Source organism: Rhinopithecus roxellana, chromosome 10, assembly GCF_007565055.1.
Source record: "Rhinopithecus roxellana isolate Shanxi Qingling chromosome 10, ASM756505v1, whole genome shotgun sequence".
NCBI classification, from domain to species: Eukaryota; Metazoa; Chordata; class Mammalia; order Primates; family Cercopithecidae; genus Rhinopithecus; species Rhinopithecus roxellana.
Genome location: NC_044558.1, coordinates 29,648,059 through 29,665,078, shown reverse-complemented (window position 1 = coordinate 29,665,078; position 17,020 = coordinate 29,648,059). Strand labels below are relative to the sequence as shown.

The following is a 17,020-nucleotide window of genomic DNA, read 5'->3' as shown; positions in this document are numbered from 1 at the left end:
TTCTCTTATTCTATTGCCATTGCACACTAGTGTCTGAATTGATACAGAACCTATTTCTTATTACTTACTTTTAGTTTCATAACTTAGATTTAATAGATGATCTAGTAGGTACATAAAACCTTTCCAAGTTACTATTCAACTTTCCTGTTCACATTTGATTATTTTTGCAAAACTATTATTTGTCAATTATTCAATTTATTCCTTTCAAGAAGGGATACAAAAATAATTTTTGTCCTAACATAGACATATTTGACCCAAATGGGTTTGAATCACTAGAATATAAACTTGAAGATATGAAAGGTTTTGTTCAATGCAGCAGAAAGGTTCCTAAAGCAGCAGATACAGAGGTATCCCAACCTTCCGACAGAAAGCAAATGCTCTATTAAAACGTGTTATGTGAGTAAGTGCTTCATGCTAATTTAGCAAAGATAAACTAGTTCATGGTTGTCAAGAATTACACCAAAATATCTTCCTATCCAACCTTTGCTTAAAAGCACTAAAGCAGGCAAGTGACAGCCACAAATTTTCCCCAATCTATGACAAGTCTTCTGGGTACAAACAACTTGATCAGGGGAAGAAGAAGGCTTTAGAAGGCACCCACGCATTTATTCTGCTTCACTTACCTTGCAGAATTATGAAATCATCAGATTGAATGTCATTGTAGTTTCCACATAGGCCACATGATTTCCCCTTATGGTCCTCAGACAGTTTGAGGTAGATCCCAGATATCCCATCCCAAGCCAATGAAAAGCCAAAGGTTGTTTTCACAAGAACGTAGTCAGCTAGTTTCTCCATGAAAACCTGTCCAATTGTCTGAGGCAATGTTAAACTTGAAAAACAGAACAAAAACTATCTAAGAATGATGATAAAGTCTCAATTACAGATGACATACTTTTAAGCGACTGAGATATAATTAAAATAAAATGATTACTTGAAATTATTGAATAAACTGTGCAGCAAGAGCTCCAAAGCAACCATCCTCTGGAAAAATCTCAACATTTTTGAAAACTTCAGTATTGAAAAAAAATACAACAAAAATGATACTGCTTTCTTATATTGATTTAGATTTTGTACTTACAATTAGATGCTTCTTTGAACCAACCAAAAACACAGCTGCTAAATACTGGCGATTTGTTAAATCTGGAAAATAACCTTGCCTATTTAGAATACTTAGAGCTTAAGTGTATTTATTATTTTTTATCCAGAGATTTAAAGTGATCTAAAAATGCTGCTCAACAATTTTGAAGTAAGGACAAACAATCGTCAAAATATATGAACATGATGCTTGAGTTCTGATTTTGTTTAATTTTATTTTAAACATGGCTATAAGGAAATACAAGTTTCTATCTTTAAAATGACACCTCGACATGAGTCATTGTTTTCTAAAAAATATCAAAGGATGATGAATTATAACTTACATTTTTAATACTGCAAAGTACAATATTAGGGATATAATATACTATATCATGCAGTATTGCATAGAGATGATACTCAACATTTTTAAATTGGATACCTTTTGGCCTGTTTAAACAAGGGTCACATAAAATATTTAAGCTCCTGATACAATGTCTAATTTTTCCATTTTTCACAAGCATATGCACATATAAAGGAAGTGGGTAACACAAGGTAACTGAAGAGAACTAAACAACTGAATATTTTGAAAGCACCTAGAATACTTTTGAAAGAACACAATTATCCTTTCATCCATCAGTACTGCCAAAAAGAATAAGTACTAATAATTGAAGAAATTGGAAAAAACTCATTTCTATTAAGATAGTCATGTCAGCCGGTCTCAGTGGCTCATGCCTGTAATCCCAGCACTTTGGGAGGCCAAAGCGGGTGGATCACGAGGTCAGGAGTTCAAGACCAGCCTGGCCAACATAGTGAAACCGAGTCTCTACTTTAAAAAAAAAAAAAAATTAGCTGAGCGTGGTGGCACGTGCCTGTAGTCCCAGGTACTTGGGAGGCTGAAGCAGGAGAATTGTTTGAACCCGGGAGGCAGAGGTTGTGGTAAGCTGAAATCACATCACTGCACTCCAGCCTGGGCAATGAAATGAGACTCCATTTCAAAAATAAAAATAAAAATATCTTTTAAAAAGGTAGCCATGTCAAATAAAAATTATATACCATAATGTGAATAATATGGGTAGTTAATAGGTATATTCATATGTTTCTCTCAAAAATTGCAAATTAGTGAGTTCCTTTCCAGGAAGAGCATGGCTTAATGGACCAAAAACTACAAAATTGAGCATACTAATTAACAAAGGGATAATCCCCGAAGAAACAATTCAAAATATCTGTAGCCATTTGCACAAAAATTTTTTTTTACAGATACTTATTTACAGAAAATTATTTACAAAAATAGAAAAATAACTAAAAGTTTAAATTGGAGAATAGATAAAAGAGACTCTAACTACTGCCATAATACGTTTTTATTAAAAATTATAAATATGAGGAATTCATAGTAAAAGTCAATATGAAATAACATTAAAGAAATACCACTTCTTTTAAGTTTGTAAGTTTATAAAAACTATACTTAAAAGAAGTGAATCATGTTTATAAATATATTTCCAAGTAATGGAATGCTAATCTTATTATGGAAGTATAGTTGTACTATTATGCATACTTCTTTGTTTGGTCATTTGTCACTTGGTCATTTGGTCTCTTTAACAGTAAATTTAGTTAAATATTCCATTTTTGAAAATAAAGGTGGATAACTGTGATTATCCTGAAGTTTATAACGTAGAAGGATGCTAGTGGAGACAGGAGATAATCGTTTAAACTAGACAATATCCAATAGGTCAAAGAAAAACATGCAACCTAGGCAGGAAATATTAAAATGTAAACCTAAATGAATGCAGAACTGAATGCTGAAAAGTATTCAGGGATTCATTTGTACTGAAACTCCTTATTTCACAGGTGAGATAACTGAAATCCAGAGAAGTAAAGCTTCATGCACAGAGCCACACGTTTGATTTTATTATGGCAAATATTTCTGTAGCATTTGCTGTGAGTTAGGCCCCAATCCAGGAACAGCATTTGTGTAAGCAATATTGCTGAATAATAAAAAGACCACCCTTTTTCCATCACACACTCTGAAATCCTCATAGAAATGCTTTCTCTGAGTTAAAATTAATTATGTCCCTGCTTTAATAAAGAATATTCTTGAAAATCAGTCTGAATGGCAAGTCTGTTTTACAAAACATAACAAATTTTTAAATGTCCATTGTATTACCCAAGATTCCATATAGAGAATACTAAATGGCTATTTAAATTCAGCTCTAGGAAATACATGTATAACTGTATTATCTTCTTACTCAAATGCCTAAACTTTCTTTTATGAGAAAATGAGAAGTACAGAACCCAGCTGACCAAGAAAATAAGCCTCAGACAGGGGGAGAAGCTGCTCTGGGTTGTCTGGCTGTTTCAAGGCTCCCCTGGTGCTCTCTCCACTGCCCTTTCTGCTACCACCTGCTGCCTTTTGAGGAATCTAAACCCAGAAAAAGCAACACGGGTTGATAAAGTCATTGTGCTGGAAAGTATTCCTATGGCTCAAACACTTGTTAGTGAATTCTGAATGATGAATAGAATTGTTCCAGCCTACAATTTACTTGTTCTGGCATAATCCAGCCAGGAAATATTAAAAATTGAGTCTCTCTATAATTATTTAGATTGGAAGGTAGAGCATGCCACAGTATTTCTAGGTTAAAACATAAAAAAAACCTTTTGCCAAATATGGAAACATCCCTGCCCCCAAATTCTCATGTCATATTCTTGGCAGATAGGAAACGGGAAGTGGGCTTCTCTCTGGTCTATTCGAGGCCAGGCAGTTGTTGGCTCTCAGTCTGTCAGAACTTCCGTGGAAAATCTCAGGTGACACCCAAACCCCATTCACACAAACTTAGAAAGAACTTTCAGAATCCTTTCCAAATAAAATAGATTTTTAAGTTTCTGCTTTAAAGAAAGAAGAAAATATTTAAGAAAGAGGGCAAAAAGAATCAAGAGTTGAACTCTTAAGATAATCTCTTGAATCTCTCAGAAAAAAAAAAAACAGAGACTCTCATCTCCACCCATGTAAACATATTATATTTATATTCTGCACACAGCATTAGGAAGGGTAAACTTACTGTACTCCTGACTATCTAGTTGGCCTCAGAGCCTTCTGAAGTTTTGATGTCTGTATGTTATACCTTTAAGAGCATTGTTGAAGAAATTCTCTCTTCCTACTCTCCACAGTTCACTTCCAGCATGCGATGTTTGGAAATTCTATTAATTTGTGGTGTTATTGACATTTCACTGTTTCCCACATCCTACCTGATTCCATTCTTTTTTATTTCATGACCATAAATTCGAATTTCCTCTTGGTTTGAAAAGAACAAGCTGATTGACCGATAACAAGAATACACCGAACCAAGACATTTAGGGCTGTTATGAACCTTAAAGGGAGAAAAACAAAAAGAAAGCATAGGAGCAAATAACAAATTTGAGTTACTAAAACCACAATGTATGTTTACAATCATATAGCTTCATTAGTCCCATGACACTTTACAACGTTATAACTACATTTGGGATTTCTGAGAGAAAAGAAATATTTACCTCAGAAATTGGGCAACAAAATTAACTTCCTAAAATACAAATTAATCAGCATATTTTTAGAATGATTTGAATCTTCACATGTTGGCTGTTAATATTCTCAAGGTACATGGTATGCTTTGGGAGAAATTAGTTCTGATAGTAAAACTGTAGAGCACCACAAAGAAGCACGTTTGTCATTTTTATGTCCGTATTTTTTACCAGTTAGAGAATCATAAAACAGAGCTTCGAATGGAGCGCTACACAAAGCAATATTTAAAGGTTGAAAAGTGACCATGAACTCACTAAAAATAAAATTGATTTTATTTTTATGTATTGCCAGACACGTTAGGGAAGAGAGAGATTATTTTTCAAAATATTAACGGGAAAATTAGTTTAAAAAAAAAAAGAATGCAAGGAAGAAAAGAGAAGAGGAAGCTTAGATTCTTTCACCCTATACCAAAATTAATTTCAAAAGGTCCAAAAAGTAAAGTATAAATGTCTAAATCATGACATAATTGAAAGAAAACAGAGATTACAACTATAGAGGTGGAAAAGAACTTTCTAAGCCTAAAAGTGATTTTAAAAATTATCAATAGTATAGGGGTTTTTTGTTTGGTTTGGTTTTGGGGTTTGTTTGTTTGTTTGTTTGAGAGTCTCTCTCTGTCACCCAGGCTGGAGTACAGTGGTGTGATCTCAGCTCCCTGCAACCTCTGCCTCCTGGTTTCAAGTGATTCTCATGCCTCAGCCTCCTGAGTAGCTGGGGCTATAGGCGTGTACCACCAAACCGGCTAATTTTTATATTTTTTTGGTAGAGATGGGGTTTCACTATGTTAGCCAGTCAGGCTGGTCTCAAACCCCTGACCTCAAGTGATCCACCCACCTCGGCCTCTCCCAAAGTGCTGGGATTACAGGTGTCAGTCACCGCACCCAGCCTCAATAATATAGTTTTAATATTGTAGTAATGTAATACATATTAGTTTTATGCTTAATCAGCAAATTGTACTGATCATTTATTATGTACCAGGCCCTGTTCTAGGTTCTGGGGATAGATCAGTCAACAAAGCAGACAAACTACATGCCCTCAGGAAACTTGTATTCTATTAGAGGAAAACAGCTAACAGAAAATATAGCTATGTGAAACTAAAATACATACTATGGTAGATGACATTAAGGAGAAATATTAAGCAGGGAAAGGGGATACGGTGTGTATGTGTCAAGGTCTGAGGTCAATTTCGGAGTGAGTGGCCAAGGAAGGCCTTGCTGAAAAGATGAAATTCTAGTAAAGATGGAGTAGGAGAGAGAGCAAGCCATATGGGATATCTGGAATACCATTCTAGGCAAAGGAAATAGCAAGTACTAAAGCCTGAGGTAAGAGTAGGCCTAAAATGTTCTCAGGATCCAGGAATCCAGCCACATGACCCCAGACTAGATATTGGAGGAGTCTTCTTTCGGGAAACAAAATGGGAAAAAGACATATAGTTACTAATATTTGGGGGCTTATCTAATGAAATAAGAAGATCCTTGCTCACTCTCACACTAGTTCAACAAGCCCCCATGCATATATCCAGAGTTTCCAATTCACTTTTAGAGCCTTATTCTCAAATGTGAACAAATATTCGTGAATCATTAGTCATTTGATGAAAGTCTGTGACATGAAAGACATCAAATAAACAAAAGAAAGGGAATCAAAGAAATAAAAAACAATTTAGAAAAATCCAAAAACTTTAAAAATACATGGTTGACATCTACTGAGAGAAAAATGATATATGCCATCCTTGAACTGAGAATAAAATGTTGCTAAAAACAAAATTCAAAGAATAAAAACAAAAAATTGAATACTGACAATATAAAAGGAGAAATGTATAACTGAAGTAGAAAGGTGGGAAAATAAACATCTCAGAATTGGACAGAAATATCCCAAAATGTAGAACAGAAAAGGAAAAGGTGGAAAATAGGCAAGAATCAATGATAAAATTAAGGGATCACTCCACCCCACAGCTCCAATATATGAGCTCCAATATAAAATCCCATCAAGTGCCCAGCACAAAAAAAAAAAAAAAAAAAAAAAAAAAAAAAAAAGTGGGAAAAGAAATTCACATATTTACAAAATGTCAGAACTCTGGGAATTAAAAGAGGTAAAAATTTCTGGAGGTTGGGTAAGGTTATATGCAAAATGATCAGAAATCAGAGTGAATTGAAATTTAAAATTCTGAAAGTGATTTTTAAACTAAAATCAAGGCTTCAAAACTTCTCTTCCCATGCATACTTTCCAGGAAAGTATCTTCCCTTTCCAGGAACCAACTTAGTCAATTAAAATGAGTGAGTAAACAAAGAGGAAATGGGTCCTTCCTTAATCACCACTACAAACACTGGCCACATATTCAGAGCATCCAATAAGCTTTTCAGAACCTATCTCTCTAGTATGAACAAAGTTAAAGGACCACTAGACATTGGTGGGAACCAAGAAAGAGGAAAACTGAGGAGAGAGAAGAATAAAATTCTCCAGCAGGATGATGAAAAGAAATCCCAAGTGATAGGTGTACAGTAGACTTCAAAAGCAACTAGTCTGAATTAAAAGATGAGAAGGAAAAACTGAGGAAGGGTTGTCTCATGAGGGAAAAGAGAAGCTGATAGCTTGCCTAATGCATCTGACCATATTGAAGAGTTTTATAGAGGGAGAGAGTTAGGAAAAATATTAGTGACTGGAGTAAAGAGAATGCAGCAAAGAAAAAATGGGATAACTTTTTGCTCTAGAAAAATATACAAGTAGAGACATAAAATCATCATAACCTATTGTGATCAGCTCTAAACAATATTTACATAGTGACAATAATATAAAAAAGATAAATTATTTAACCAAAAATGGTGACATAACTCAGGAGGAGAGAAGGGAAGTGTGTGTGTGTGTGTGTGTGTGTGTGTGTGTGTGTGTGTGTGTGTGTGTTAGGAGCAGGAAGGGTGGTATAACTAAGATAATTTCTCATTTTCCATAATAGGAAGTGACGGAATAAGGCCTAACTTTGAAAAATAAAGAGATAATGGCATATTTTGATGTGTAAGATAAAAACTAGAAGAAACAGCTAAATTAGTTGAAGTAATTGCCTCTTGAGAGCCAGACTTCTGCTAGGGTAGAAGATGAAGGAAGGCAGAGGCTATTCTTTTGCTGTATATTCTGGGATGAAATCTTTCACCATACACATATATTATTTTCATAAAAATAAAATAGAATTTAAAGATGGAAAAAATAATAGGGGGTATAGATAAGGATATCTGTATCATAATGTTTATCAATATATCCTTTGAAATTATAATTTTAAAAAAATCTAAATTTCCAATATAGGACATCATTAAATTATTTGAAGCAGATTTAATTATTACAGAAGTTGGAAAAAATACAGCTAACTGTATCTGGATGTATCAAGAATATTTGACATTGAAGGAAGTTGAAGACATAATGTTAATTGAAAGTGTAGGGCAGAAAACTATAGTTTAAATTTTATAAATATGTATAAAATTCAGAGAAAAATGTTGAGAAGGAAATAGATGCAGCTGTTAACCAATGGTAACTCTTAAGTGATAATTCTAACATTTTTCAGACTTCTCTGAATTTTCCAAATTTTCTACAAAAGAAGTGAACTGCTTTTATAATCAAGGGGAAAGATGACATTTCAAGTAAATTGATGTATTTATTTGAAAGCAAATTTTACTCTTCAAAACCAGGCCACGTAGAAACGATATCTACTAACTCCAGAAGCACAGTCCAGCATTGTGTGTTACTAACAAAGAACAGGTTATCTCATTGATACCTCAGTCCTCAAAAGAGTGAGACACTGAACAAGAACATTTTAAAGAGATGGTCAAAGGGTGTTCAAGCAATAAAACAAGTGAGGGGTTGGGGAGTAGTAAACAAGAGAACCGAGAACAGGAGACCTGTAAGCACAGGTCTTTTTCACCAACTTCCCTATCTAAAGAGACCTCTAAATTTTTATTCTTATGCCCCATAAGTTAACTTTCAATAAATCTCATTTCTTTTTTTTTTTTTTTACTTTAAATACATTTGTTATTTTGTTTAGTTTTTTATTTTTGATTTTTGTGGTTACATCGTAGGTGCATATACATATATCTGTGGGGTACAGGAGATGTGTTGATATAGGCATGCAATGTTACATAATCACATCATGGAGAAGGACGTATGCATCCCCTCAAGCATTTATTCTTTGTGTTACAAATGATCCAATTACACTTATAAAGTTATTTTAAAATGTACAATTAAGATATTATTGACTGTAGTCACCGAGTTGTGCTTCTGTTCTGGGTCACAAAGATTTGTAGCCTTAAAAAGTTTCAGGGTCTAAAAGTTTCAGGATACAAAATTAATCTGTACAAATCAGTAGCCCTACTATACACCAACAGTGGCCAAGATGAGAATCAAATTAAGAACTCAACCCCTTTTACAATAGCTGCAAAAAACATTAAAATACTTAGGAATACACTTAACCAAGGAGGTGAAAGACCTCTACAAGGAAAACTATAAAACACTGCGGAAAGAAATCATAGAAACACAAACAAATAGAAACACATCCCGTGCTCATCGATGGGTAGAATCAACATCGTGAAAATGACCATACTGCCAAAAGCAATCTACAAATTCAATGCAATTCCCATCAAAATATCACCATCATTCTTCACAGAACTAGAAAAAACAATCCTAAAATTCATATGGAACCGAAAAAGAGCCCACATAGCCAAAGCAAGACTAAGCAAAAAGAACAAAGCTCGAGGCATTACATTACCTGACTTCAAACTATAGTATAAGCCATAGTCACCAAAACAGCATGGTACTGGTATTAAAACAGTCATATAGACCAATAGAGAACCCAGAAATAAAGCCAGATGCTTAGGGCCAACTGATTTTTGACAAAGCAAACAAAAACATAAAGTGGGGACAGGACACTCTATTCAACAAATGTTGCTGGGATAATTGGCTAGCCACATGTGGAAGAATGAAATGGATCCTTATCTCTCACCTTATACAAAAATCAACTCAAGATGGATGGATCAAATACTTAAATCTAGATGTGAAACCGTAAAAATTCTAGATTATAACATTGGAAAAGCTTTCTAGACATTGGATTTGGCAAAGCATTCATGACCAAGAACCCAAAAGCAAACACAACAGAAACAAATATAAACAGACAAGACTTAATTAAACTAAAAAGCTTTTATGCAGCAAAAGAAATAATCAACAGAGTAAACAGACAAGTCAGAGAGTGGAAGAAAATCTTTGCAATCTATACGTCCAACAATGGACTAACATACAGAATCTACAAGGAACTTAAATTAGCAAGAAAAAAACAAACTATTCCATCAAAAAGTGAGTTAAGGACATGAATAAACAATTCTCAAAAGAAGGTATACAAATGGACAACAAACATGAAACATGGACAACAAACATGAAAAAATGATCAACATCACTATTTATCAGAGAAAAACAAATCAAAACCACAATGCGATACCACTTTACTCCTGTAAGAATGACCATAATTTAAAAATCAAAAAATAATAGATGTTGGTGTGGATATGGTGAAAAGGGAACACTTTTACACTGTTGTTGGGAATGTAAACTAGTACAACTACTATGAAAAAGAGTGTAGAGATTCCTTAAAGAACTAAAAGTAGCTCTACCATTTGATCCAGCAATCCTACTCCTGGGTATCTCCCCAGAAGAAAAGAAGTCATTATACAAAAAAGGTACTTGCACATGCATGTTTATAGCAGCACAGTTCACAACTGCAAAAATATGGAACCAGCCCAAATGCTCATCAATCAATGAATGAATAAAGAAAATATTAGATATATACATATATACCATATATATACACATATATACCATATATATAACATGCATATACACACACATGCACACACACACATATACACACACACACACACACACCCCCCATGGAATACTACTCATCCATAAAAAGGAACAAAATAATGGCATTTGAATCGACCTGCATGGAATTGGAAAGCATTACTTTAAGTTAACTAACTCAGGAATGGAAAATCAAACACCACATGTTCTCACTCATAAGTGGGAACTAAGCTATGAGACTGCAAAAGGATAAGAATTATACAATGGACTTTGGGGACCAAGGGGAAAGGCTGGGGGGTGGTGGGGGTGGTGAGGGATAAAAGACTACACATTGGGTACAATGTACACTGCTCAGGTGATGGGTGCACCAAAATCTCAGAAATCACCGCTAAAGAACTTATTCATGTAACCAAACACCACCTGTTCCCCCAAAAACCTATGGAAAAAAAAACAAGCTTCAGGGACTACTTTTAATATTTGTATCACCTCAGAGAGGAGGAGAATGTAGGCAGCCCCAACACAAGTAAAAAGGGAAAGCATAGCAGAGATTAAAACATATTTTGGCTATGGAGAGCTGTAGCTTTTAAATGGAACAAAATAGCAGTTTCCTGGTAATGATTGAAATACCTAGAAATTCAGAAGATGGTAGCCAAGGAAAGAGGTCCCTGATATCCTTATTCAACTAGAACTGCTCTACAGCTTATATTTTTGAGAGGTCTCCTAAGAATTCATTTGAGTCAAGAATTCTGCAACTAAGAATTAATTCTCTGAGCTCAGTCATATAGTATCAAACTACCTAGCAATTAGTTGTCCATCTTCCCATCCTATAGCCTGTGCTTATGTAACTCATATACTCCATTTTATAAATATTAGTCTCTGATTCATACTGAGTGTGTCATTTCAAAAAATTAAACCAGCTGGACATATCTAACTGGAAGTATCAGGAAGGAAGGAAGCGTGACTAATATGGTTGGTACCTGAACGCAAACCCTCTTCAAAATAAGTATTCATTCTATGATTAGTATATATTTTGTATCACTTGCCAAGTACTTTTCAAATACATACTTTTCCAGAGATAATATTTTTAAGTTAATTATGTCCTACAATCACCTACCCATACAGTGTACCGAGGCTCCAAATCACCACAGTCCTTTGCAAAAATGTAAGAACAGTTTCCTGGGAAGTAATAGTAGATGCCATCAAATGTTTCAAAATGATACTGTCCCCAGGTTTTACAAATCCCATCTCTGCCGTTGCCCATGTTTGGGACTGAAAAGAAACAGGATAATATTTTGTAGACAAAATAAATTACATGTTTCTAGCAGTGTTCAGTCAGCCACCGTAAATGATTCTAATTTTCATTCAAATTTCCTTCCTTGGTCTATATCACAGGAAGAAATAACTAACATAAAATTACCAATTGTTCTCAAAACTATCAAAGTAGTTGATAAAACAGGGTTTCCAAGTAGTTGTGAAGAAGATTTATGTTAGAAAGTTCCTTAATTTTTGTTTCCAAAAAAAGATTCTAGAAGAAAAAAAAGGAGTATGGAAAATAATACAGTAAAAGGTGATAGTAATATAGCAAGTAAGATGGCTCAGAAAAGAGAGAAATATCACCACTGAGTGTCCTAAAGATTAGCATATGCAGCATCAGAGTATTCTAGTCTTTCAAAAATGGCTTTTTAATGGTATCCACAGAGAAAAATAACCATTGACAAAAAAAATCATATTTATGTGTCTGGGACCTGGATGTGGGGAGCATTAGTCATTCAAAGTATGCTGGAATTTGGCTGGAGTGGTGGCTTGCACCTGTAATCCTAGCACTTTGGGAAGCCAAGGTGGGCGGACTGCCCAAGCTCAAGAGTTTGAGACCAGCCCGGGTAACATGGTGAAACTCTGTCTCTACTAAAATACAAAAAATTAGCCAGCAAGGTAGGGGGCACGCATCTGTAATCCCAGGTACCCAGGAGGTTGAGACACAAGAATCCCTTGAACCCAGGAGGCGAAGGTTGCAGTGAGTCAAGATGGCGCCACTGTACTCCAGCCTGGGTGACAGTTAAGACTCTGTCTCCAGAAAAAAAAAAAAAAAAAAAAAAAGGTATGCTGGAATTTAACAATTCATGACCTCAAACTGGCCATATTTCAAGCAGTATTTATCTTAAATCATACAACTGTATCTCCTATTGTCATGCCTACCTTTTTTTCTTACCCTTGTAGATAATCTTCTATTCCATTTTTGTTTTCTAAACTATTCTCTTTAGAATAATATGAAAATCAGTAACATTCACTGAGCACTCAATACGTGTAAAACATTTTGATACACTCTGGGGGGGGGGTGCATAAAGATAAGGGTGACTCTTTACATCTTGTATTTTTGTGATTCCCACCTAAATGTATTAGCCTTGGACAACTGTGGCCTTTTCAGGAAAAAACACAGAATTATCATTATTCAGGCAGTCTTCCCTGACAGTATGCCTCACCTCTGCTTCATATTTTCATAGCATCTTGTACTTTACTTTACAGCACCTGTCACAAGTTTAATTATTGTGTATCTGTTGCGTATTTACCACCTTCTCTAGACTGCAACCTCCAGGAGGACAGGAACATGTTTGTATTATTCACCGTTGTATCCCCAATGCCTAGCCTGGGATCTAGATGCCAGTGAATATTGATTAAACAAATGAATATTTATTGATTATGGTAGACATAGAATCCTTTCTTAGACACTGTGGATAAAAGGTTTATTTAAAAAAATTTTTTAAAAAAGGCCCTGCCCTTGAAGAAGTCTCAGTACTATTTTTTAACATACAAAATGTCCAATTAATTAAAGGTCCAAAAGAATGGCTCCAAATAAAAAATCTGTTTTATAAAGCAAAAGAGAGATGAATGAGAACCTGGTTTTAATAGGCTATTACTGGCTGGGTGCAGTGGCTCATGCCAGTAATTACAGCACTTTGGAAGGCCTAGGTGAGAGGATCACCCGAAGTCAGGAGTTCAAGACCATCCTGGCCAACATGGTGAAACTCCATCTCCACTAAAATACCAAAATTAGCCGGACATGATGGCGATTGCCTGTAGTCCCAGCTACTCGGGAGGCTGAGGTGGGAGAATCACTTGAACCCGGGAGGCAGAGGTTGCAGTGAGCCAAGATCGTGCCATTGTACTCCAGCCTGGGTGACAGAGTGAGACTCCGTCTCAAATAATAATAATAATAATAATAGGCTATTACTATAGAAAGTGGAAAAAATACTTGAAGCAATAAGAGAGTTCAATGAGAAGGGATAGTGGCCCTATGTACTTTTGTTTTACATTGTTTCTAAATTACATCAAATTACTGAGAATGAATTGTGGGCTCTCTAGTTAATATACGACTCCCAATGGATGAACATTATTATAGCAAATTATGCCTTAATTTTTTCCTTGGTATCTCATAATTCTCTCATAAGCATCCCTGAAACTTACTGATCTGGCATCTTGTCCCAAGAGCCTGAAATATTTGACAGTCACATGTTCCAGTCTTAGAACAGAAAGCTCCATTAAGGCATTCATAAGGACAAGAACCTGAGGAGGGGAAGAAAAAGTTATCTTCTGGCATCCATTTGTTCTTTTAAGCATAATATGGCAAGACACAGCTTGGACAAATTGTAATCACTATTAACTAAAACAGAACTCTCGGCCTCTTGCCTTGCTAAGCTAAAGAACTAAACCCATCAAGTCTCTGTCTAGTTCATTTTATTATGTGTGCTGTGAAGCAAGAAAGGCAGGCTTTCACATCTCAAACCACCCTGAGAGCAAAGGTTAGCCCCTTTCAAGCAAATCAAAGGTCAAGTTCCCATGTAAGGAATCTCTGTCCCAGATGATGAGAACCAGAAATACACAAGCTGCAGATGATTCTGTTGAGGGAGTTTGGTGCTGGCTGCACATCCCATCAGCTACTCTTCCAGGAGCAAACACTCTATTAAAGAATAGGGTCTCTCACGCCTATAATCCCAGCACTCTGGGAAGCCAAGGCAGGCAGATCATTTGAGGTCAGGAGTTCGAGACCAGCCTGGCCAACATGGTGAAACCCCATCTCTACTAAAAACACAAAAATTAGCTGGGTGTGGTGGTGCATGCCTGTAGTCCCAGCTACTCGGGAGGCTGAGGCAGGAGAATCGCTTGAACCTAGGCAGTAAAGTTTGCAGTGAGCTGAGATTGTGCCTTTGCACTCCAGCCTGGGTGACAGAGCTAGACTCTGTCTCAACAACAACAACAAAAAGAATCGGGACTATCATTAACTTGAGGGATCAGGCAAAGCATAAAACTCAAAGGGAGACTCCTGCTTTTGAAGAGAATGATTAAACATTTCATTTGAGGTTTGTATATTAATCCTCAGGCTCAATTACAAATGACACATTCTTTGAAACCTATGCTGCCAGGCGTGGTGGTGGACACCTGTAATCCCTGCTACTCTGGAGGCTGAGGCAGGAGAATCACTTGAACCCAGGAGGCAGAAGTTGCAGTGAGTCGAGATCACGCTACTGCTCTCCAGCCTGGGCGACAGAGCAAGACCGTCTCCAAAAAAAGAAAAAGAAAAAGAAACCTATGCTTAAATTTTGATGAAGGAGAAGCCAAAGTCACTACTGTCACCAAAAATATTATTTCTTTCATGGAAAAAAAAATTATAAAATTGTCCCAACAAATTATGTTAAAAAGAGGAAGCAAGTAACTGTGAACTCTAACCCTAATTTTACCATCATCTCCTAAGTGAGTTTTAAAAATGCAAATGAATCAGTGAAAAAATTTCCTCTAATAAGGAGAGAACAAGAGGCAACTGGCAAAACTCAAGCAGGAAGAATTTAACACATGAGGAGAAGAGAGAACATCTTAATTCCCAGAAGATAGTTATATAATTGATCATTTGACCACAGTTCTGCCAAACGCAAGAATTCGAAAACCCGTATGATTCCTCTCCACCTTAAGATCCATTGATCTAAAATGTCTCTTTACTTTTAAAAATGCACAAATCTCCAAGTATATCTTAAGTGAGGAAAAAATATGCTGTTTTAACTTAGTCCATAAATACAGGTTTAAAAAAAATGATGTTCTTCATAAACTTAAAAGCAGTTTTTTCCACTAGGGGCACATCTATATTTACAGTTTATCTTAGATCACAGTCTTGCATTTTTCTGATGAAGAGATGCTAAATATTTAGATAAACAAATACATTTCCTTTAAAAATGTATTTACAGTCCTGCTTATTCTCCTGAAAACAAGTATCAAATGAAAACTGGTGAGGATCATTGTTATTTTAAACACAACAATGATAATTTCAATTTCATAGTTACCACTCAAATTAAATTTCAAACTACCATCAGCATTCTTCTTAATGGAAATGGGGAATTGGTAACAAAAAATAGGGATCAAGTAATTGATTCACACAAAAAAATAGTTTCTGATATTCAGTGACATCTTCCCAGGTCATACAGTTATCAGGTTTGTCTAAATGTTTGGCCCTGGTTATTCTCAGAAACAATTCAAATTTCTCTAAGAAGTGAACTTAAATTATTACTAAGTATTATTACCATCCTGACTCACTTTCCTTCATGTGGTTTATGGAAACAATAAATACTTGATTCAATATATTCCCCAAAGGGATTTTCTGAGAAAGCAAATACGAAAACCTAAGTATAAACACTGACCTTTTATTTTGCTTTCACCCCAATTAATAGCATCATGGAAAAAGTATCTCGGAGAAGTAGCTTCAAACTTTGAAAGAAAGAAATGAGAATGCAAGACAGTTAAATTATTTAATTCAAGCCAAACATGCAAATTGGCACATCTAGAAAATAACTACAAATGCAGAAGTGATAAAGTGCTGACTTTATACTTTCTGGGGTTATTGAGGCTTATCATCTCCACGAGGCAGAAAGGGTGCCTCTGAGGTTGTGGTGAGAACACCTCATTCAGGTCTTGGTTTTGCCTCTTACATGACTTTGACAAGTCGTTTACTTTGCTCTCTGTTCTGTTCTCACTTCCCATCCTCCCTCCCCTTCCCATCACCCACTCTTTCCCCCAGCCCCCAATCCCTCCACCTACCTCACAACCTCATGAAAGGAGCCTGGTTGTAGTCTAACCTTTGAAATTATTGACTGCTTTGCCTGCAGAAATAGCAGTTCTGTGACACTTCCAGGTGCAGACAGGTTTGGAAAAAAAAAAAATGTGTGGAGTTGACAGACCTACAGACAGTGATGTCTTGCTTGCCTGCACACCAATTGGTAAATAAAACATCCACAGAAGCATCTGCTGCTTCGGTGCCAGTGTGTTACCTTCAGGCTCCAAAGAGCTGACTGACACTTTAAAGTTCATAGAACGTTTAAATATATCTTTTTATAGAGCCCAAGGTAGTTCAGAGTAGTGGTAAATAGCATGAATTTTGAATCAAACGGAGCTGGATTAGAATCCTGACTCCGTAATTACTTACCCTTAGGCAAGTTTCCTAACCTCTTAGTGCCTCTGTTTACTCATCTGTAAAAGGGGAACAATAATGGCACTTCCCTCGTTGTATAGTTAGGATAATGAATTAAAGCC

The 17,020-nt window shown here is 35.7% G+C and overlaps 1 protein-coding gene across 2 annotated transcripts in view; it reads right to left on the bottom strand.

Annotated features, from left to right (window-relative positions):
* The window catches only part of OTOGL (otogelin like), a 171,127-nt gene that overhangs the window by 146,925 nt on the left and 7,182 nt on the right, over positions 1–17,020 (bottom strand). For both annotated transcript variants that reach the window (XM_010383676.2, XM_030939363.1), the window contains exons 4-8: positions 16,132–16,198; positions 13,913–14,011; positions 11,565–11,719; positions 4,315–4,436; positions 624–829 (exon numbers count right to left, since the gene is read on the bottom strand). In XM_010383676.2, the coding sequence (XP_010381978.2) occupies positions 624–829; positions 4,315–4,436; positions 11,565–11,719; positions 13,913–14,011; positions 16,132–16,198 (649 nt within the window). The remainder of the gene's footprint in view (positions 1–623; positions 830–4,314; positions 4,437–11,564; positions 11,720–13,912; positions 14,012–16,131; positions 16,199–17,020) is intronic.